Source organism: Sceloporus occidentalis, unplaced genomic scaffold (assembly GCF_023333645.1).
Source record: "Sceloporus occidentalis isolate IW3139 unplaced genomic scaffold, rSceOcc1.0.p SCAF_1, whole genome shotgun sequence".
In the NCBI taxonomy this organism is placed as follows: Eukaryota; Metazoa; Chordata; class Lepidosauria; order Squamata; family Phrynosomatidae; genus Sceloporus; species Sceloporus occidentalis.
This window is the reverse complement of record NW_028316981.1, coordinates 254,932,412-254,957,328: the sequence shown is the minus strand read 5'-3', so window position 1 is coordinate 254,957,328 and position 24,917 is coordinate 254,932,412. Positions and strand designations below refer to the sequence as shown.

The 24,917-nt window shown below is 40.6% G+C and overlaps 1 protein-coding gene across 2 annotated transcripts in view; it reads right to left on the bottom strand.

The window, feature by feature from the left end:
• Positions 1–15,853, bottom strand: part of TRIM36 (tripartite motif containing 36) — a 44,811-nt gene extending 28,958 nt beyond the window's left edge. For both annotated transcript variants that reach the window (XM_089492146.1, XM_089492152.1), the window contains exons 1-2: positions 15,814–15,853; positions 9,588–9,825 (exon numbers count right to left, since the gene is read on the bottom strand). In XM_089492146.1, coding sequence (XP_089348272.1) covers positions 9,588–9,825; positions 15,814–15,840 — 265 coding nt within the window. In that variant the 5' untranslated portion in view covers positions 15,841–15,853. The remainder of the gene's footprint in view (positions 1–9,587; positions 9,826–15,813) is intronic.
• Between the last annotated feature and the right edge of the window lie 9,064 nt (positions 15,854–24,917).

Below are 24,917 nucleotides of genomic sequence, written 5' to 3'. Positions count from 1 at the left end.
ATACCACTTATTAACTCTGCATATCAGCTGCACCATCTTGAAAATTGGAAGCTACAATAAATTCTAGGTGTTTCATATTTTCAATATCCTTTGACCACTTGGTTGAAAGCTAGAGAATAGGGTTTGTTTGTTTGTTTTGCTAGAGGGGATCATAAACAGAAGGTAAGTGTAGTTTATGGGAGAGCTATGTGGAAACAGGAAAACCTCTTAAATCTGAGAGATCACGTGCTCATTAGATGGCCATTTGGAACCCATGTACTCCCAGGCTAATGTACTCCAAGTAATTGAGGTCAAGTATATAGTGTTATAATACATGCCTGGAAGGCAAGAGTAAAACAAGCTAGTAAGTAAAATTATTGCTCTGATAGAAGGGAACACATTTTATCCTAAGAATAGGAAATAAGAAATAAGTGCATGTCCCTTTTAATGCAACATAAATAATATTGGGGTTTTAGTCCAACATTAATAATATTGATTTGACCCTCTTCAAACATTAAATATGAAACCTCTGGCAGACAGCTAAGGCTGCATGTTCACCATGCCAAGAAAAATCCTGGGTTTTTCCATTCCCTTCACAAACATCGAAATTCAGTGACCAGGTTTACATAAATATTAGTAACTTTCAGATGTATTACATAACATATTTTGTTTCACAGACTGGATTTTTCAAAGCAATGTTTTTTTTTCTTCTTTTTGTTTTGTTTTACAGAACCAGGAGAAGAAAAGGATCCAACTGTTGAGGCACATGGTGTGAAAACAAATCAAAAAGCTGCATGAGAGGTTTCACTTTGCACTTTTCCTCACTGTTTTAAGAGCACTGTGTACACTTGGTATTGCAAGGTTTCAAATTTGGTGGCAAACCCCATCACTGTGGAGCAGCTCTGTAGAGGCAAGAAATATATTCCCCCCCTCCACATGCACCTAATAGCATCATGCAAAAAATAAGTTACCATGATCAAATCCATTTGTTAAAACATGTCATGTATAAGCCAGTTCAATCTTTTCTTAGTTTAAAATGTGTATTTAATGAATACTGTATGATTCAAGACACCTGTGCTTCTTAAGGAAATAGGATACTTTTGGCCCAAAACCTGTAATTTCCAAATAATTTATTAACATGAACTATTTTTGCAGTGGATATTAATTCTGAATGCTATATCCACACTTCAGTATACAAAGTTCCACCACTGAGAATTATTAACAGTAAAGTGTTTATCTCATAGAAGACACCAAGAAATTAGGAAGTTTGCTACATTTTAATTCCCTACGAAATGTTGCAATCATTAATTTCACTGTTAATTCTTATAACCTGATCACAAACCATAAAAGAGAATCCTGAAGTACAGTGGGTCCTTTTGACCCCCTCCCCCCATGGGTACCAAAATCTGTAAATGTTCAAATCCCATTATATATACATTGGAGTAGTAAAATGGTGTTCTTTATCAAGGTTTGCCTTTTGGAGAGAGAGAGACAGACAGACAGACAAACACATGGAATATTTTCAAGCTGTGGATGGTTGAATTCTTGGATGCAGAATCTGCACATACAGAGAGTTGACTGTATTTTCACACTTGAACCATGTTGAAAGTTTAATCCTGAAAATCACATCCTGCAACAAGACATGCACGTAATCTATTCTATGCAAATTTTGACTAACTTAGAGCACATGCATGTCTATTTAGAAGTAAGTCCCACTGAGTTCAATGGGGCTTACTCTTCAGGTAAATAGTTATAACACTGCAGCCATAAAAGTCTAAGTAGAAGGAAAATACAGCATGCAGCATGCAGTTAAAAGATGTCACTAAAGTCTTACTACAACAGGTAACTAAAACATCTGATTTTAAGACATCCAATATTTAAATGACAAGAAGACAAAGATTAAAAACAAAACCTACAAAATACGTTGCAGTGGTCAAGTTTAGATAATACATCTAAAATGCTTAGCCTGTAGCATGCTTTTGAAGTGTCAGCAAATGTGAACCTTATCATTTCAAGCCAAAATATGAAGTTAGATGCCACAGAACTTCACTTCAATTAATTAAAAATGAGAAGCATGGTAATGAAAGCATGCTTTTATGTACATGCTGGTGAGACTATGCTGATGACTAATAATCCAGATGACCTAAGATGTTCCATCCCTTTTCACAGTCTTATTATTTGGCTAAAACTAAGTTATTACATAGTATACTACCTACATTGTACATAAGATCCAAAAGAACTTAAGTTTTTAAAATTTAGTTTAGAAGTACAAGCACTGAGATCTGGCAATCCAATATTATAAGAATGGAATTTTGTATGGTTTTGGAGGGATTTTTTCCCCATTTTGAAATATTTGTATATACATAATGAGATATCTTGGAGATGGGAACCAAGTCTAAACATTAAATTAATTTATGTTTTGTATACACCTTATGCACATAGCCTGAAAGCAATTTTATATATAATATTTTTAATAATTTTGTGCATGAAACAAAGTTTGTGTACATTGAACTATCAGAAAGCAAAGATGTCTCAGCCACCTATCTGGATGATTTTGGAGTATTTCAGATTTTGGAATACCTAATAAGGGAGACTCAACCTGTAAAATTTATTCTCCAGCTCATTAGTGGCTGCTGCTTTTCTTGTGTTACTCTATTTTTAAATGTTTATTATATTGCTTTTTGTAAGAGGTTTTTAAGTGTTTCTGAATTTTTAATAAAGCTTTATATTGACCTTTTCTATAAACTGCTTTTGACATGATAATAAAAAAAACAGTGTGTAATTATTTTGAGTAAAACAAGAACTGTTTTCTGGCCATTGTTTTCCTCCATCTATAGACACACAGTCCTTGCCAAAAATGTTTCAGACTTCTGGGTGAAAATAAACCCTACCATCTGTCTTTCTCTGCTTCCAATATGACTAACAAAAGTAGCCCATGGACCGAAATAGACAGGCAGACAGGGGCGGCCCAAACCAGGCTAAAAAGGAGTGGATATTTTCCGTTCCTTTACCCAGTCCATTTGGGACCACGGCAGCAGGCGCCCTTGGGACTGCAGCATGTGGTTACCACGGTCCCAGGGCAATCAGGTCAGCTTCCTGCCCATCCGTTTCGCCCCTACGTTGCTATAATCCAGCAAGTCCTTTCATATATATGCAGCAAATTGCACCTGATTCTAAATCTTTCTTTCCCGACTCAAAAGCTTTTTTTGCTTAAAAGGGAAAAAAACAACAGTGTTTAAAAACATAATTTACCACAATAAATGCCAAAAGAACCAGAAAAGGGATAATACATCTTTAATTCAGTTTAGGTTTTTGTTTTGAGGGTTTTTTTGTTTTTGTTTTTTGGACTACAGCAATATCACCAGCATAATAAAGCTAAAAATATATTTCTGGGGCATATTTTAAGACTTTTAGAAAAAAGTCAACTGGATTCATGTATGAAATTAAAAAATGAATACCTGCTCTTCTCAGGGAAAAAAACTTTCTAAATAAAATCTGAGATTACAGGAGTGAATTATAGCTTGGTAATAAGACTGAGTGAATTAAGTTAAGCTATACAGGTCCCATATATACAGCAGGCTACTCTGAGGCAGGGCAAGGTCATGCAAAGAGCTGTACTGTGACACCTCAGACGTCTAACCATCTCACCACACAACAGCTAAGATTAACACGTGTCAGGATTAGATGGCACAAGCCGATCAGGAAATGATTGATAACTTCCAAACTCCTCCTCACAGCTACTATGGAAGAGTGTGGGAAGCACATAAGCATGGGAGAGCTAGGCTCATTCTAATAATGCTAAACTCTGATGTAGCATTATATCTGAACAAGTCCAAAGAGCTTAAAGGGCTCGGAATGGATGAGGGGGAGAAGGGAGTGGTAAGCAAAAGCCTTAAAAACATATTAAAAGCTATTTATTTCCATTAAGCCAGAAACAATACTGCAGTCCTGCCTCAAACAAAGGCATGTTAAGGGGAACTGAGTAGAATACACCATTCTACTCTACTTAACCGGCTAGGGTTAAGCTGTAGCTACAGTAACACAAAACTAATGCTTGGGGTGTTTCACTGAACTTCTTAACTATTTTTGTTGTTGTGAGCCTTCAAGTTGTTTCCTACTTATGGCGACCCTATCATGGGGTTTTCTTGACAAGATTTGTTCAGAGTTTGCCCTTGCCTTCCTCTGAGGCTGAGAGCATGTGACTTGCCCAAGGTCACTCAGTGGGTTTCATAGCCAAACTGGGAATCAAGACCTGTCCAGCATTCCAAATCACTACAAATAGAATGCATTATATCATAATATATTGCTTTACTAATCCTTATTTTAATATTATAAATCAGCATTGTGAAACTGAACAATTTTCTTGTTAAAAAAAGAAGAAAACAGAGATCCAAAACACACTGCAGAAATAATCCACTTTGAGACTGCTTTAACTGCTCTGGCTCAATGCCAGAGAATTCTGGGAACTGTAATTTTGTGAGACATTTACCCTTCTGTGTCAGAGAGGTCTGGTGCCACAACATACTACAATTCTCACTATTTCCTAGCACCGAGCCAGTGCAGTTAAAGTGGTCTGAAACTGGATTATTTCTGCAGAGTGTTTTGGACCATATACATGAAATAGCACAACTGGCAACAACACTGTACCTTATACAACAATCTAAATTTGAGTCTAATTTGCCATCTTGCTGGTCAGAAGCACTAACAATATCCAATTTAAAAACTACTCTTGTTATTTGTAAGAGTCATTTGATTTGTGTGGAAATGTTAAATTAGTTTCAAAATAGAGGTTTCAAGTGGCACACTTGAATCCAGTTGACCTTCATAGCTGTTATTCAAAAAGAAAGCAGTATTTCCTATGCAATATATTTCTATCTACCTGCTAAGCTTAGACTTGACCACTGATTCCTAAGAGAACTCTAAAGCCAAAGACAGGAGTCAAGTACTAATAAGAGCTATCTACAGCTGTACAAAAGTAAAACATTTCTACCTCTCCACCCAAGTGACCTCCTTTGTGAGGCTGCAAACAATGAACAGAGAATTGTTTTTAGAAGCTTGGGGGGAAAGGATTTTCTATTGGTTTATTATGATACACTTAAGAAAAGTATCAGCCATTCTCCTTCCCATTAAATTAAGTACAGGTGGACAACTATGCCTGTGAAGATGTTTTTAGCTTTTAATGCTCATCAGCCCTAATCAGAATAACCAATGAAGAGTTAGTGTGGGAGTTGCAGTCCAAAGATATCTAGAGGGCCACAAATTGTCCACCCTTATATTACAAAAATAAATTTAGACACAAGCCTCATCATGCTTTCAGGATCTTATCTCTCAGTAAACAAGCATCATATTAGGCTACAAAATTGTTAAGAGGCTTGGGATAAGAAAAACAATGTTTTATTTCATTTCATTTCATCATGTTCATTAATACCAGTAAGCCACCAATATCTCTAACTGAAAGATTATAATTATTTCAAATGCAGATGTTTACTTTTAATTACAGATTTACAGAACTTAAATTTTAGGCATTTTTGCTTTAATATGACTTCCACAACGAAAGCTCACTTATTTCCTGTATAAAGGTTATTTGTAAACCAAACACACACATACACAAATACATCCAGTTTATTAATTCCGTAATGGCTCACAGCCCTACTTTGTTGTTTAACTAACAGCCTTAACATAAGATGTATTTATTAACAGAAATGTCATGTATTCAGGTAGTCATAGAAATTATTTTGAAAACACAAGGTTTGTCTGTTTTCAATTCTGGCAAGGTAGGTCTCAGTCTGTAAGATCTAATTTGTTTTTTACTAGAACCCCTACATGCCTTATCAAAGACATGCTGTATGCAAAAGGGAGAAGGCAATAGAATCAATTACCTACCCTACATACTTGACAGTAAGTACATCTCATGGATAAGATGAGGGCAGGTTTTGGGCCCAAAATTATGGAATTTGCTCTGCCCCGTGGACAAGTTGAGCATAGAACTTAAGGGCACTTAACAAAGGATGCAAAGGACAAAGCAAAAGCAAATGATGTCAAGGAACTTACAAAATTCCAGCAGGCATAACTGTTCCTGTTAACCCTAAAACCTGGAGGGATGAGATGGGAACTAAATTGGGGCTGAGCAATGTGTAGGATAGGTGACCAGGCACAAGGCTAAGTACACACCTGTCACTATTGGTGTGGGATGTGTTCCACACACAAGTAACAAAGGTTGTAAAGGACAAAGCAAAGAAAATGGTGAGTACATTAGCAGTGATTCCAGCCTTTAAATTTAGTATGATAATTTTGCCTGGAAAAAAAAGGTTCTTTGGCCCTTTGAATATTATCATTGGGTACAGCTTTGAGCCATATGTCAGTCAAGATAGGACAGTTGTTTTCATGGCCTGTTGTTTTCACAAGTATGGTCTTCGCACCAATGCTTGCTATAGTTCGATTACCAGCATATCAAATGTCACTGAGTTTTTTTATACATTACCAGTGTTAGCCATACTGACATCTTTGTTTAATCTTGGCTTTATAATAAATTTTATGGAACTTGGGCGGGTTACAAACCGCCGAGAAGCGACGGTCTGGCTCCGCCTCCGCTTGCAGCATCCAGGAACCGCAGCCTTTAAACGGCGCAGCTCCCGGACACTGCAGAGAAGGAGTGTGGAAATCGCGCTCCTTCTCAGGCCCCGGAAGAGGCGCCGCGAGTGCCAAAGCGCGCACTCGCGGCGTCACTTCCACCGTGCGACGTGCGGACGCTGAGCATCCACGTCAAAATGGTGGCGGCCATGTGGAACGGCCGCCGCCATTTGTCACAGACTCTGTCCATGATAGGGTAAGGGGCGTCTGGAAGAGACGCCCCTTTTTCAAAATGGGACGTCCTAAGGACGTCCTTTATGGCGGTCTGTAACCCGCCAAAATGACCTTTTCATCCAACTCTTTAGGCTGCTTTTGAAAGATCTTTGTTCACTGACAAAGGAGCAATAAATATCGGTTTATAAAGCACATACACACCAACCAGCCAATGCTTTAAAGTGTGCTATATCTACAGTCACTGAATGTTTTCCCTTTTTTGCCATCTGAAGCACCTTTATCCAAATGCTTGAGCAAGACACGATGCAGCCATTTTGCATTCTATTACTCAGTGATTCAGATCCTTTTCCATGTATCAAAAGACACAAGTTTGTGAAGCAGCGCCTTCTTTGACTTTGGCATTTCTTGTAGTTCATCCTCTTTTTTCCTCTGGTCTCTTAATGAGTTTTTTGTTGTTACCAAATTCTATCACAGCTATACAACTATTGGATTCCTTTGCATGAACAATAATTTTCCATTTGAATGATGTTGTGTAAGAAGCTCTCATTTTTCTTTTCAGAATTCATTTTGCAGAGACTGAGAAATTATAATTCTATTTTATATTACTGTAATAACCACAGGATTAATCGTGGGCTTATCGTAGGATTGAAATATTAAACACATATAAGTGAAGGCTTTAGTACCATAAGTACTAACCACCAGAAAGCCTTCCTTTCTGGTGATTATTAAGATCCAGTTGGAAGAAATGGAAGTAATGCATGCAGACAAAATGGTTACCCAGTACATTGTGACTCACTCAAGCATTTGGATAAGGGTGCTCAAGATGGCAAAAGATGAAAAACATTCAGTGATCAAAAGTACTGTACAACATGCCTGTTCAGCCACATCCACAGCTGCCCATGATGGTTCAGGCATGTCAGCCTCCAAGGCCACTGCCTTATCTAAATAGACTGATGTTAACCTAATCCTAGAGAAACCAACATCAACCCATAGGCAGGTCAACCCAGGTTTTCAGGGTAAATTTTTAGAATAAAATTTCTTCAATTATAGTCACGTATATATGAAACATTCCCTGAAAATCTCTGTGAAATTTAGTTTGGCTCTCAGGATGAAAGAGATTCCTTGCTCTTGAGATATTCAAGTATAAACCTACACTTACGTTACTACAGATTATGGAGTCTAGCACAAAAATCTCAAAGTGGCTAGCAGATCTGCATAAGGGCATGGTGAAAGGCAACTAATTAATATTGACATTTTATAGGTGAAAAAACCAGATGCCAGGGAATTAAGAGAAGGCCAACCAAGGGGCGAAGCAGACTGGAAGCAAAGAGTGCCTCTAGCTGCTCCTGCCATGACTGCCCCAGGACCGTGGCGAACACATGGCCCACTCTCAAAGCAGGCTGCCACCACGGTCCCAAATAAACTGCCAGCAGGAGCGGGTTTTTTTACTGCTCCTTTTGCCAATGGTGTCGGGCTATCTTAGGTGGCCTCATAGAAGCTTCCAGATGTTCCAGGACCGGGCATCATCTGCTCACCACACCCCCAAAGTGGCCAGAAGCCCCTCCTTTTGGCCTGTCTGCTTTGGACCCATATCACAGATTTTGTAATTTTTAATCTTAGGTGCAGTACATACCACCAACAAGCAATGTACCAGTGCCGATTCTAGGGTTAGGGACTGCGCAGCAACTGCACGGTCCCTAACCCTAGAACGTACGGGCAGCATAACAATAGCGGCACCCTGTGTATATGGGCGCCCCCATTGTTATGTAAGCAACACACAGCATCCGCATGTCACCGTGCGTCACTTAAGTAACGAGTGCGCCATTGGCGGCTGCAGCTTCTCTCCGGAGAAAAGTAGGCCGCGAGCAGGCCGCCCTTTTCAGGCAATCTGTCCCAGGCCTTAGTTATCATTTTTATACTCCTGGGAGTCAAAAGGTCTTGTTAATCCACTAGCCATAATCCAGTGAACTATCAAGAGATCACAATCTACTTTCTGCTCACTCCAGAATCTACCACTGTAGTACTAGTGAAATGTAGTCTCTGTTGGGTCAGGCCTAAAGTACAGAAAACACAAAGAAGAATCTTATAGCATGGAAGAAAGCACAGTTGCATGAAGCAACATATGCTCTGCATGCAGAAGGTGCGAGGCATCTGTAGCTGAAAACAACCATTTGTTTTATTTGTCTGGTAATAGGAAAGATCTGCTACAGATCCTGGAAAGCAACAGCTAAGCAGAGTAAACTGTGCTGGGCTAGATGGAAAAAAATGTTTTGTTATGCTTAACATCTCAGTTGATTCTGTAAAGAATTCCAACATCACTTATCAAACAGAAACTAGATGTAGCTGAGTAGGGAAGTGGATGGGGACATCAACCACCTCATGCTAGCTACTCTCTCTTGCAATAAACTGCATTATTACATGGAGTTTATTTCCAATTAGCTGTATTAAGAATAAAGAATACACACAAACATGGACTTCAATGAGCTCTAAGAGCACGGAAATTAAATCAGCACAAAGGTATGATATATTCTTAGCAATGTGCAATCTATGTAACATAAACCAATCAAGCTTACCAATTAAGCTTAACGAAGATAAATATGCATCACTAAATGGTACATATAAGAGTTTGTGTATTCTAAAATCTGTTTGATTAGAAAGATAATATTCTAAGAAACCCTGACAATATAGCGTAATCAAATGATTGGCTTTTAAATGCTAATGCTTTAAATGGTTGAAATACACTTTGCAACTCAGTTTTTGTGCTAATTATAATCAGTGTTGTTGCTGCTGCTGCTGTCACATACCTGATCTATTAACCCTGTCAATTCTATCCAAGCTAGGGGAATGCATTCGGTTGCGAGGGCTACTTTGATTGGACGTTTCTGAGGCAGTATCATTGAACGAATCTTCAATTGAGAAGTAGAGGATTTCTTTTAAGCATTTGTGGCAGATACTGTGTTGACAAGGGAGAATAAGTGGATGGGTAAATAACTCCTTGCATGCTGGGCAGATGAGTTCTCGTTCAATATTCTTAATGGTAACCTGTAAACAAATAAAACAGATTTTTATTGTTATTTCAAAAGTAAAACTAGCAATGTGAGACAACCTATTGCAATAACTTATAGCTGCTTGTCATTTTAATCAGCTTTAAAAAAAAACCTGAAGATTAGATCACTATACCTAATTTTTCCTGTATTAGGTTCAATATTCAAAAAGATCCAGATCCAGGTTCAATATCCAGAAAGTAGTGACTATATGGATTCCTATCATCTGCTCTGGAAGCAAGCCTTAATTTTAAAATCTATGTGTGTAAGTCAAAGCTATAGTTACCCCACAGACCGGGGGGGGGGGGTTGCAAAAGCCCCCATGTATTTATCTATTTCCTTAAAGCAAGGACATGGTCATGAATAGAGTAATGTGCTCAACAGGAACAAGCAAGGAAAAAGGGTTGTAACTGCCAAGATTAACAGAAGTTTAGAATATTTTGTTTCTCCATTTATACTACAAAATTGTAGGCATGCCACAATTGCAACATGGCATTCCCCTTTCCACACCTTCTTCTCTGAATGGTGAGGAACATTGTGGAAAATAAACAGCACACATATCAAGATGCTCTTTGAAAAGCCAGTTGTGAAGACATTACATCCATTGCCAATTGATCCAAAAAGTAAGGAGAATGCTACCATATGCCTAAATAGAATGGCTATTTGGATCATGTTTCCAAGTAAAAATATGCAACTCCTGACAATAAACATGGAGGAATGTTTTCTACCTAAATTTAAAACCATTAATTATCACCATTATCAAATGTACTGTTTCTGCTTTCTTCTGTTAGGGGATCTTTGAAATGTATTCTCTCTTAGAACAATACTAGTCTTTCTTCACTCATAAGCCTCTAACCAAACATTTCAAAACCAGAGTAAACTGAAAACTTCCTCCTTTTTCTATTAACTCAACTCAGGTTCTAGGCACATATATCTACACTGCTAGTAACAGTTTCATACCACTTTAAGTGTCATGACTCTCTCCTAAAGAATCCAAGAATTTGCAACTAATGGGATATTTAGAATTCTGTTGAAGAGTTCTGCTTACTTACTGAACTGCAGAACTAGAGCTCTCTGAGAATTCTAAGCACTTCACTAAACTACAAAATCTCAGGATTTTATTTCCAAGTATTGGTGAGAAAAATTGCATTTTAATAACTAAGGGATTAAAAATAAACTTTGTTCCTTAAACAGGCACACTCTAGTGTGCATGCAGCAGTTTGCTTTCCCTTTCTTCCAAAAGAACTTTTAAGAACAAGAAAGCACATTGTCGTAAGAAAGAAAAATGCTTGTCCCAGTTACAATTCAGTCAGAATAAGTTATAGCCTGGATGAATAGATTATGAGACAGGCTCTGCAATGCCCAACTCTTTTGCCTTTTGGGAATAGCACTTAGTGAATTGTGCTGCCATAGGTTCAGTGAGGAATGATCAACTTCCTATTCACTCTCTAGAAGCAAAAGCATCACCTTCCATTCATCCAAAGGCAAAGGAGAGAAAGGTTGCATTACACTGGTCCATAACATATCGGCTAGAGGTATACAGTAATTTTAAACTAGCTGAAAACATTATGATAGAGTTATCATTGCCTGTGGTGTACAAACTCATTTATTTTGTTCTACTGTTTTGTCAAAATGATTTTGCAGCACAGCCAGCAACACAAACACTGTTAATTCCAAAGACAGTTTCATGTGGCTAATAAACCATCAACTCACTCATGATACTTACTCAAGTCTTACTTATTCAAGATATAGTCCATCCTTTAAACAGGTGCCCCGCACAGAGACATCCTATTCAAGACAGACTGGTGGATTCACTTCAGGAAACAGACTTTGGATATCACAAAAAGGCAGGGTATCATTATTGTATTGTGAGTGCCTTGAATAGCAAAAGATACTCCTGTAATGTTGTGCTTCTCGTGCCAAATTAACTCATCCGGCTTTGTGTTCTATACACAGTAATTTAAGTGGGACCTAGGTGGGTCTCATCTGCAGCTTTCTTTGAGGTAGAAATATATTTTGGGCCAGCCAAGAGGGGGTAAAAATCATACAAAGAACAAAATGACAGAAAATGAAATTTTCTGTCATTTTGTGAACTTCCAGACAGTCTTAGATGATGCTGGCTATCTGGATCCATTCCATCCCTCTTTTGACCTGATTTGGCGAGGGAAACCATCTTTATTATCTGATGGAAGATTCATGGGGAATGGACAGGGAGAGGATAACACTTCCAAATGGGGATGCTGAAGGTCCTGTTCCATTCCAAGGCCTTTTATCTCTTTAATATATACATTAAAATTTTCTAAGAGTTCATTTGATGGTTTGGGTGAAGCTAGTGTGCCTCTCTTGGATCTACTAGTTGGAGGGAGACAGCAGAAATTTAGAGTAAGTGTATGAATGTAATTCTAAGACAGATGAAGAGAAAGGAACTGTTAGTCAGAAGGCCAAGTAATCTGGATGTAGATTTAAAAACCATCATGAATGGGGTTTCATTGCTTCTGAAGAGCAGCTACTGTATGCCATCTGGCAACTTTCTTGGATATGGAGCTACCTATGAAATCACAAGGGACCTTTGAAGCTTATGTGTGCTCTTTACCAACTGTAGTTCCATGTGAACAAAGCAGATCTGGTTTTAGTTACAGATGCCCACAATATATTCAGAATAGGTTATTGGTTATAGGTTATTAAGGGACACGGAGGCTCAGCAGTTAGGACACTAAGTCTTATGATCACAAGGTTGGCAGTTCAAGACCCAAGCACCACGTGACAGAGTGAGCTCCCATCACTAGTCCCAGCTTCTGCCAATCTAGCATTTTGAAAGCATATAAAGGTGCAAATAGGAACCACTTCAGTGGGAAGGTAACAGCTTTCTGTGCAGACATTCTGCCCACATAACCATGGAGTTGTCCCTGACAGCGCTGGCTCCCTCGCCTAAGTAACAGACACGACTTGACAACCATGTCAAAGGGGAAACCTTTACCTTTATGATACTGTTATGCTTTCTACGCAGAACTGCCTTTAATGACAGCTTGGAAATTACATCTAATACAGAACACAAGTACCAAACTTGTGGGGGACCAGGCATGCAGATCATGGATCACCAATTCCATGCCAGTTGTATTAGCTATGGTTTGTTTGTTTTTAGGCTCAATTTAAAATGTTTCTGTGCCTTAAAGTCACCCTAGGTCAGAAAAAAATGTGAAGGCTCACAACAACAACACTGATCTTTAGAGCCATCAAAGGTTTGGAAGCGGGTTGTTTGAAGGACTATCTGTACCCATATAAAAATTTTCCACAGGCTACAAAATCAGAGGTCCTCCTCTCTAGCTGGCCTTAACAATCATCAGAACAGCAGATCTTAGGGAACAAAAACCTATTCAATAGTGGCCTTGCCTCATCTCTTCACTGCTCCCACCTCAGAAAATGCATGTACCCTTGCAATGAATTTTAAAACAGATTTGTCAAAAACAGAACCAATTTTTAAAAACCCTTTTTGTTCACCTTTAGTTCAACTAATTATTTTAAATTGTTAACTGATTTATCTTGTTATTTATGATGCTTTTGTGTTTAAAGCCAATTTTATTTTTATCTGTCATGGAAGGTGATATTGGTCAACTGTAGAGGATTTTACCTACAATAGCAAAAAATTATTATTATTATTATTATTATTATTATTATTATTAACCTTTATTTATAAAGCGCTGTAAATTTACACAGCGATGAATATATTAAACACGTATAATATTTCAAATGTATATTAAGTATTGGCATCAGGTTTCTGGAACCAGTTGATCCTGCAGATTTTCCCTGCTTCAATCCATCATTCCTGATTCTTACACAGAAAGATCTTGTTGCACCTTTGAGGCTCACTGAAAGAAAGAAATTGGCAGCATGGGCTTTCATGGACTTCAGTCTACTTCCTCTGAAGTCTACAAAAGCTCATGCTGTCAATTTCTTTCTTTCAGTGAGTCTCAAAGGTGCTACAAGATCTCTTTACGTACTGATTCTACAGACTAACATGGTTATATTCTTGATCTTTACGTTTTTCCTTACCACTCGCATCTACTTTGCTGCATATAGGCAGAGGAGATGGGCGGTATCTTCCCAGAAGAACTGAAAAGTAATTTTCGCAATCTTTCACACACACGCACGCACACAGGCACACACAAACACATGCAAACCCCACTAAGGTGACCCCATCCCACCACCCTCAGCCGATCTTAGGGGTTATCAAGAGACCCCAAATTCAGGCCGAGGCGACTGACAGGCATCTTGAGGCAGGAGTTTCCCCCCCCCCCCCCATCAAAATTGCTCCTCCGCAGCACAATGAGTCTGCACAAACCACCAGCACAGGACACACAATATTATGCCCAAGTCTCTGCCGTTGTACGTGCCTTAAGCAAACAGAGGAAGAGGAACCAGCCTTCAGGAGAAGGGTGGGTCTGTGGGGGAGAAAGATCCAGCCAGAGAAGCACTGACAGCTGCTGCAGAAGACAAGGGCAGAGACTGCTTAGAAAAGGGCGGAAGGGGCTGAAGAGAAAAGGAGACCCCATCCCTTCCCCAAAGCAAGGTGGCCAAGCATCCTCCTTTCCCAGGACACAGCCTACATTGCAGCCTTAATTCCAAAATGCCCTCCATTCTGAGCAGGACTGAGCAGAAGCATGGACTTTTTTTCCCTCAAAGCATTTCTTTGGTCATGTCCTCCTTTTTCCCTGGAGTGTCCTCCTTTTCAAACATGACTCAGAAGCATGGATCTAGATTTCTTTCAGTCTTTTTTAGGTTTGGCCGTGTCCTCCAGTTCTTTTTCTGGAATGCCTTCCATTTTGAGCATGACTCAGAAGCATAGTTTTGACATTTTTACCATTTCTTCTGCTGTGTCTTTCATTTTCCATGACTGTCCTCCATTTCCCCCTCCTCTTTAGAGGCTGAGGACCTCTGGTTGCCCTGCCCCAAAGGGGTCTCTCCCCCCAAAAAGAGAGGATTGCAGGCAAAAGAGAAGTCAAGGCAAAAACAGGGGAGCCTCCCAGTCCTTCGCCTTTCCACTTCTGTGGTCCAATACACACCAGAGAAATAAACCCAGTTTGAAACCACTCTAACTGCCCTGGCTCAGTGCTAGGGAATCCTGAAGTTTATTGTGGCACCAGAGCCCTGTGACAGAGAAGGCAAAATGCCTCACAAAACTAGTTCCCCAAATTCCTTAGCATTGAGCCACAGTTGACTGGATTGTTCCTGCAGTGTGTTTTTTTGGAACTGTGTGTGTGTGTATTATGTTGTCTGCCTTCCAGTCCTACAACAGGGTTTTGTTCAGGGCTGGACTGGATGGCCCTTGTGGTCTCTTTCATTAGGAGGAACTTCCTGACAGCCAGGGCTGTCCCACAGTGGAACACACTCCTTCCTCCGAGTGTGGTGGAGTCTCCTTCTTTGGAGGTCTTTAAGCAGAGGCTGGATGGCCATCTGTCACAGGGGGCGCTTTGATTGAGAGTTCCTGCATGGCAGAATGGGCTTGGACTGGATCAGGGCCCTTGTGGTCTCTTCCAACTCTATGATTCTATGAGGACTGTCATGACCTTTCCCCTGAGGAGGCTGGGAGAGTGTCACCCAGTGGGGTTTCCAAGGCTGAGTCAGGATTAGAACCCAGGGCTCCAGAGTTGTAGTACCAACAGTCAAATCACCATGTTCGCTCTCTTCAGCATCATAGAAGAGACCACAAGGGCCATCCATGCAAGCCCATTCTGCCATGCAGGAACTCCCAATCAAAGCACATCAGACAGATGGCCATGCAGCCTCTGTTTAAAGACCTCCAGGGAAGGAGACTCCGCCACTCTCCATTGAGGGAGTGTGTTCCACTGTGGAACAGCCCTGACTGTCAGGGAGTCCCTCCTAATGTTGAGGGGGACTCTCTTTTCCTGGAGCTTGCATCCATTGCTCCTGTTCCAGCTTGCTCCCTCCTGAGTATGACATCCCTTCCAATGCCCTCCGGGCGACTCACGGTGGGTTCCAGCCGGTCCCCTTCCATCCTCGAGCCGCCGCCTGAGCCTGCGCCTCCGCCTGGGACGGGCGGTTGAGCCGAAGGTGTCCGTTGCGCGCGGGCGGGTCCCTTCCCCTCTCTCTTTCTGTGCCTTCTTTCCTGGGTTGGTCTTTTGGCGGGCTTCTCCCTGAAGGCGAGGGAGAGAAGAGAGTGCGGGCGGGCGCGCGAAGCGGCTGCGAGGCGCCCAGCAGCCTCCTCCTCCTCCTCCTCCTCCTCCTCCTCTGCCCCAAGGAAACTCTGAGGGAGGCCTGCTGCCAGCAGGAGCAGCGGAGGGGCGGGGCGCCCAGCCTGGCAACGCCCCCCACGACACAATGCAGGCAGCCCAGGCACCCGCCTCCCTCCCTCCCTCCCTCCCTCCCGCAGACACAGCAGCAGGCGCCACCTGGCAGGCACCTCAGCCCCAGCCTCCCTCCAGGGAAAGGAGGAGGAAGAAGCTCGCTCTCTCTCTCTCTCTCTCTCCAGACATGTTAGTCTGTGGAATCACTAGGCACAGAGACCTTGGGGCACCTCTGAGACTGTTCACTCAGAGAAAGGAGCTCTGGCAGCAGCAGCCTTTCCTAGACTTCGGTCCACCTTCTCAGAGGCATTTGGTCATGCTGCCAACTTCTTTCTCTCAGTGAGTCTCAAAGGTGCTATAAGATCTCTCTCTACTGATTCTACCAACTACACAGCTGCAGTTTTGAATTGAGCCCCGAGAGGAGTGAGTTTTTAAACTCAAAAATGTACACTTTATGTGGAGAGATCTTGTTGTGGCACCTTTGAGACCCACTGGAAGGAAGATGTTGGCAGCATGAGATTTCCTAGACTTCAGCCGACTTCCTCAGAGGCATTTGGTGGAGTGGAAAGCCAGGCACAGACCTATATAGGCCATTGGTATGTGAAGATGTGTGTGGTGCCTGGCTTCCACCCCACTAAATGCATCTGAGGAACATCCAAACAATGATACCTTTATTGGGACAACCAAAATGCACAATTACACGTTGCAAGCTTTCAAAATCACAGTTCAACAGGCAAACAGGAGAAAGAAATTGAAGATGTTAGCCATAGGGCTCCTGCATTTTCTGTTTCTGGCCTTAGTTCAGATGGTAGGGAGGGCTATCTGCAGGCTGCCACCTTCCTCTTTGGCCATGCGGTCACTGGGAGATTTTCAAAGTCAAGGAAATTTAATGAGCATTTGCAATTCAAAATTCATTTGCATCTGAGGAAGTAGACTGAAGTCTACGAAAGCTCATGCTGCCAATTTCTTTCCTTCAGTGAGTCTCAAAGGTGCCACAAGATCTCTGTATATAAGGAAGGAAATCCTTCTTCCCAATAGCTAGGACACAGACTGCTAATTCAAACTTTCTTCTAAGCGCTCTGGGTTTTGACAAGAGGTGTCCTCCCGACATGTGCCCTTGCACACAACACCTGGAACAGCACCAGGAGCTGACTGAGTTTCTGACATCAAATGGGCGAAAATATCACTTGAGGAGTGATATAGCAAGCGAATTGTAGGAATGTATGGTAAAGAATGATGAGTTCAAGATGTGGATTTCATTTCAGGCATACATTTAGGATGATGTACTTATATTATCATATCCAAGCACATGGATTGAAAGTTGAGAAACTCAGGTTTTCTCCAAGTGTACTGCCAAATGCATAGACAGCACTGGGCAACAGTTTTGGTCGTTGTGTGTCTTCAAGTCACTTCTGACTCATGGCAAACCTACCACAAGGTTTTCCTGGCAAGATTTGGGGGAAGGGGGGCATTTGCAAGTATCTTCCTGTAAAGAGAGTCACCTGGTGGGTTTCCATAGCTAAGCAGAAATTTGAACCGTGGTCTCCCAAAATCCTAGTCCAGCACTCAAACCCCCATATTATACCTATTGTTCTCATGACGGACTTACTGGTGACAGAGAGAAACAGGAACAACTTCTCAGTCCAGCTAAGCTTGGACCTTTGGGTTGCTTGGCAGAAGCAACAGGGCATTTGCCTACAGCCTAACAAGGCACTGAAGATGGGTTTGGGGCCAAAGAAGGTCTTCATACAAACAGCCGAAGCAAAGCAGGCAGTCAGAGTGCCTTGGACTTGGAAGATGAACATCACCCGCCCAAGTCAAGGCATTTTAGAGAAGAGGGTTCAGCCTTGTCTCATCTGAAAATGATTCTCATGACTAACTGCCTTGGCTTAACATGTCTTACTTCCCCTCCCAACCTTTAACAACACTCACAACAAGCAACAACAAGGCACACAACAAGGATACAAACATACCATTTGCCAGAAAAACAAACAAACAACAACAGAAATGGCAAAAAATAAAAAAATAAAAGCGGTTAAACAGTCCAGTTTCCCACAGCTGTTTTGTCACTGGCTGTAAAGTAGCCATTGTATGGTAAAAGAAGTCAAAGGGACATTAGAGGGAGACACTGCCAAGTTACAATTCATGAGGATGTTCTAATTATCCCCCACATAGGAATTGGGACAATGGTTTCTTATCACAATACATGTGTTAATTGGTTTACCCAGTGTCAGGAGGTTTCTTTGATCCCTAACAGTTCTGTGAATGACCAGTGTTGATAATTTAATTGTCACTTTCAGTACATTCTGAGCTTAATTTTCCTCTGGCATCATGTGTCTAATATACAATCTTACCCTCAAACTCATGCAATAATGCATTTGTTGGTCTTTGAGGCCTCTTTTATTTTTGCCGCAATGTCCTGTGGAACTATGTGCCCCACCACAAAATGGTAGGGGAAGCAACCCTCTGCTTGATGCACAGGCTGCCTATGCTTACTTCTGCATAAATGTGCATAGGATCATGCCATAATATAAACATGACAGAGCTTTAAAAAGGGAGGAGAAGTGGGAGAGGTCAAGATACTTGTTCCTGCTGCTCTTAAGCTAAATTTGATTAACAACAAAGTATAATTAATTCTAAAAGCAAAGTAACCCAATTCAGGGCAGTCCCTCTAGAACAAACCGCAGACGACTTTATCTACATTCAGCAAACAACCTCTCCATCACGAGGAATGGGGGCTGGGAGTGGAAATGCTACCTGAAGTTATATAGAGTTAAGCTTCTAAAAACACACCAGCTGGACATTTAGGCTGACACTGGCCTCAGCGCTCTCTTTCTCTTAAAAAAAATTAAAGGGCTTAATTAAAAGGAATTAAAGAGTCTGTCAAAACCCAAAAGGACTACTCAATCTGACCTATATATTTTTATACAGTTGATTATCTCAATAGCGTTGATTTTTCATTATTAGTTTTTCTTCCGCAACTACTCAGATCTTTCATGCTCCCCAAACCGACTACAAAAAAAGTTTTATTCCTACAATTGTTTATGATTCTTACAAGGAAATGAGACTGGCCAGTTTGGGGTGGAGGGAATATCTGGAAACTCAGGCTGCATCTGCACTGCGTAAATAATCTGGTTTGACACCACTTTAACTGCCATCTGGGAACTGTAGTTTTGTGAGACATTTAGCCTTCTCTCTCAGAAAGCTGTGGTGCCACAACTCCAAAAATTCCTAACTCCTACTGTTATCTTTCTGTTTATCTGACCTGGTGGGGATTGCCCCATGGTACCAGTAGTAGTAATATTGGGGGGGGGGGGGGTGTCACTTGCTAGAGGCTCTTTTGCTACCTTTTGTCAAGGAAAGTGGGAAGTGTAATGTTCTCCAGGGCACCTGATAATCATGCAAAGGTGATAGCTAAGGAAAGCTACGGTTTTGGAACCACTGCTGTTGGATGGTCCTGACCCTGTTACACCTATTAGTAATGTCATCAGGAGCTTGATGAGATCTGAAGTTAGGTTCAAAGTAACCTGAACTATTTTCTTGGTAGCGGTACAAGACTAGTTTCAAAATGAATCAAAGATGGGCTCCTCACCTAATATCATGTTTGTATTATGAAGCAGAACAGAATGTATCACTTGAGGCAAGAGTTTGTTCTTGTGTTAAAAAAAACAACCCTATTGACAGGAAACCAATACAGCATTATGCTGGGCTAGAACTCTCTACTTTCCTATTTGTAGGGAAGGTTTTGAGGTTTCACTGCACATGTGGACTTTGAAGTGATGGAGCCAATTCTACTGCCTAAATTCTACACATTTATCATTAAACTTGCAAGACATTCAACGATGCTAGTCTTTTGTTGTTTGTTGTTCTGGTTGTTTCTGAGTTATGGTGACTCCCACAGGTTTTTTTCCTGGCAAGATTTGTTCAGAGGGTGTTTGCTTTTGCAGTCCTCTGAAGCTGAGAGCCTGTGACTTGTCAAGGTTATCTAGTGGGTCTCCATGGCTGAGCAGGGATTCGAACCCTGGTCTCTAGAGTTGTAGTCCAAAGCTCAAATCACTACACCACGCTGGTCTTCGAACAGCAAAAAATATAACTCAACTCCAGAGAGACTCTCTCCCCCCCCCCCCCCACCAAAAAAAAAGTAAGTGGATAGCAGTTACAGCTGTGTTATGCTAACCTATTCCTCAGTCTTTCCTCTGAGTAAACAATAACCATTAATTCTTATAGATAATTGCTCAATTGTTGAGGACAATAAAAAACAAACCTTGGATTGCCCCAGTTCTGGAATAAAATAAACAAAGCCTTATTAAGACTAAGTTAACACAGTTAGCATCTATTCATTAGGCATTAGTCAACAATAGCGTATTTTGTATACACAAGGTAGATCCATTATAAATTGCTTTGCCTGCCTCTCCCCAATTTTTGTTGCTGTCAAGAATTCTCATGAGAGAATGCTCACACAATTCTACTTCTGGCAGATCAAAGGGACTAATCTGTTGATATATCAGTTTGTTATGGGCTTTAAGGTGCTTTCAAAGCAAGATTTCAATTATCTTTCTTGCTTAGTAGGCATTTTAAAACTGCCACAGTTTTAAAAAGTCATGAATGCCCTTTCAGCTAGCAGACATTAGTAAAGTAAGATTTTAAATGGTTTTAATTCTGTTGTTATTTCATAGTTTTAATCTTGATTTTGTATGTTTTTAACTATATGTGTTTTTATTGTATTCTGTCTTTTTGTAAGTTGACCTGAGTTCCAAACTGGGAGAAAGGCAGAATACTATAGAAATAAAAGGATGGATGGACATGGCAGCACATTTTAAGCTTACCACTGTAGTATGGGATAGTAGCACAATAGTGCTGTACACCATTCCACCACTTATCTTAATGTTCTTTATGATGTAACAACATTGTATGATCAAAAGCAGTAATCCATTATTTCAGTGGATAGAGTAGGTAATCACAGGTTCTTCTCTTGTTCAGTGAGGAACCCAATAATCAGTCCCTACGATTTTGCTCCAGAGGTAGAAGAAGTACAAAATGCTCTAAACAGAGCAAACTCCTTGTTCATTGCACAGTTTTCAGTTATTATCATGACATAACAGGTATTGGTTTTTCTCTTTCTTTACTATCTTATTTGCAGTCCCATTAGGATTTTAATCAAAAATATTATCTTTTATACTAGTGATTTAACAGATGAATAGCAGTACTCACATGAGAACCAGTGCATTGCAGTTTGAGTGTTGGACTAGGATTCTGATTACAATTCTGAGGATTACAGACTGAGGACAGCAATGGCAAACCTCCTCCGAATAAATCTTGCAAAGAAAACTGTATTATCACGTTGCAAGAAGTAAGCATAAAGTCACACAGCAACTGATCAGTAACTACTATTTCATTTATTATAAATGGTGGATTTATAAACTGCCTTTCAGGACAAAAAACTAAATTATGAAATAATAAAAGAGAATAACAAAAAGTATTATAAAAAGAGTAATATTAGTATTATTATTTAGTATTAGTATTAGTCATAATAGGTAAAGTTAAAGGTATTCCGCATAGACAAGGTGTCAAGTCAAGTCCCGACCATAGGGAGCGGTGCTCATCTCCATTACTAAGCTGAAGAGCCAGCGTTGTCCAAGGACTGCACTGGTGGCCATGTGGCCAGCATGATTGCACAGAACGCTGTTTTCTTTCCCACCAGAGTGGTATCTATTTATCTACTTGCATTTGCATGCTTTCAAACTGTTAGGTTGCAGAAGCTGGGACTAGTGATGGGAGCTCACCACATCATGCAGCACTCGGGCCTTGAACTGCCAACCTGCTGATCTTTCCTCAACAGAGTCAGCGTCTTAACCGCTTGAGCCACCGCATCCTTTTTATTAGTCATAATAGTATTATTTTAAAAGAATAATAAAAAATAATAAAACATTTAAAAAGAATCATCCAAGATCTTAGAAGAGCCAAAACAAACAATGAAGTCCATACATCCAACAGAAGTCACATGAAAACACAAACAATATGATGCTATACAAGTTACTCAAAAGTAAGGCTCATTGTGTTAAATGAGGCTTTTTTTCCAAGTAAGCATTATAGGGTTACAGCCTCAAACTAGCTCTTCCCATCCTCAGCTGACTTCAATTAGGATTGAATAAAACAATTCTACTTCTAAAGGGCTCTTGGAGATACCGATTAATTGCTTTGCTGACATTATTACATTTCTGTCTGTTGGGGGAGGAAGGGGCTTGAGTGCTCTCCTGACCTCACTGACTCAGGAAATGACAGACCTGTGAGCTGTTTCCAGGGCAGACACTTAAACAGTACAATCTGCCACTGTTTTCCCAAAAGTAAGTGCCATGCTCAATGGATCCTTTCCTCCAATAATTCTACAATGATGCCTACTTCCTAATATATCCATGCTTATTCCATGGGAATAAATGTCACTGAACACAATGACATTTACTTTTCAGTAAACATAGATAGGATTACACCTGTCCAAACAGTGACAAGCCACAGCAACATCAAGCAAGTCTGAAGGACACATTTGTTTTATATGAAGCAAAAAAACAGCTTCTCAGAGTTCACAGCCTGGGAGTGGATACTTCACATATTACTACATACGGTAGGTTTCTAATTAAAGAAGCACCCCTATTTGGAGGGAGAATCTATTATGTTTGCTTCTGTAGTCAGAGTGATTGGGAAATTAATCCAGGCATATTATTGGCATGTAGGCCAGGAATCAACAAGTGCAGTTCTTCAGATGTTGTTGGATTGCAGTTGCAGTCAGAAGTGAGGAATGTTGGGAAGCTGCAATCCAACAACATGGAAGGGTGAATATTTTGTCTATCCTTGATGTAACAGGAAACACAACATCTGAAAACAACTATGAAGCTAAAAACAACTCACTAGCAACAAACAGCGCTATTAGTCCACAAGTTGAACCAAAGAAAAATTGTGCTCTTAAATTACCTAGAAAGAGTAGAAAGATGGGATGGAATTGAAAGCCTACAAAATTTTGCCCCCTCAATTGGCTACTATTCCTCAAGATGACAAACCTCTTTCTCTTGACCCTAACATCATACAGGGCAGGGATAATATGGCCCTCCATTTATTGTTCCATCAGCCCTGACCAGCATAAGCCACGATGAGAGAGTGTGAAAATGACATCCAAAAGATCTTGGAAGAACATATATCCTCCACCACTGGTTTGTGATATTGGAGGTAAAGAGTGCATAAGTCAAAAGAAGTTGCATCTCTCTAGCTTGGTTATTCCTCTCTTACCTCTATTTATTTCCTTTTCATAGGCATGAAGTACACGCATTTCCTGACAAGGCTTTTATGGTGCAATTGCTTTGACTCATTTGCACAATTTTGCAGCATGGCAGTAAAATGCTGACTTCTATTTTTAACCCTCTACTTCTTCCATCTTTTTTTCCTACCAAGAAAACTCCCATTAAAGAATGAAAGTCAGTATGGCTGAACAAAACCTTTTCACTGGTACTGCTAAGGCTCCCTCCATCTGGAGGCACCCAAAATATCACTGAGCACTTGGGAAAGAGACCCTTACAGCCAAAAAGAGCTGTTAACTTATTTAAAAGGTCTTTAGTAAATTCTTACCTTTCAAATGTCCTAATTTGACAGCAACCATCCCAATTAATCATCTGCTATCCCACTTTTTCAACTGATTTTAAAATATGAGTTCACAAGTGCAAAAGTAGTTTGCATTCAATTAACTTAGGCCTGTTACAGACTGCCAAAATAAAGCTGCTTTGGGTCTCTTTGGAGGTATGCTGTTTAAATGATGCATGCATCCTAAGAGTCCGGAAGCTGCACCAAAGCTGCACTCGAGTGCTTAGGAATGGAGCGTGGCTTTGGTGTGACCTCTGGACTCTTTGGACCCATGCATCATTTTAAACAGCATACCTCCAAAGAGACCCAAAGCAGCTTTATTTTGGCAGTCTGTAACAGGCCAAAGACAGGGAAAAGGAAGGGGCAGAATCTTGGCTTTCCCTGTAGACTCAGGCAAAAGGCAAACTGCTGCTGCGTCTCCTGACTTTTGTGTTCTTCCTCATTAATAACCTTTGGGATCTTGACCACACTCTCTAATGTTCCTTGGTCACATGTGTCCCAATTTTCATCTCTCTATTCCAGATTTGACTCTTCCAGTTTGTTATACTGTTATAGTTCAAACAGATATTTAGCAAAATAATGCTAGGAAAGGTGGAGGGAAGCAGAAAGAGAGGAAGGCTGCATGTCATATAAATAAGCTGATGATGAAATCTTGAAGCAGATTACCTTCTGCAGGAACCATAAGAAAAGTTGTAATCCTAAAAAACTAAAAACCTTAGTTCCCATAAAAATAGTAGATGACAGCTCGTGATGCACAAGCAGATTTCCACTTACCAATGGACTTCCTTTCCTTCCCCCTATAGCCCCATCCCCTGCCCTTCCGAATGGGCACCCCAGTTTTCCAGAGCAAACCTGTGTGTCAGGGAGGGGCTTTAGGGAGGGGGAACCAGCTCTGTTAGTGGTGCCTGATCTTTTTGCCCATTTTAATGAGCAATCTTGAACATTTTGCTGGTTTACAAGCACATAACATTTATACAACTTTCTTCATATGCTCTCTCTACTGTATTAAAATGCTATCCTGAAGACAACCAAAAGCAGAGATGTCATTTCACAAGTCAGGACTTATCATATGGTGTGTACTTCAAACTCCTACTGCCAGACAAAGAGCAACATTCCAGACAAGAAAACATTTCCCCTGCGAAGACAGTTTATGCATAAAATG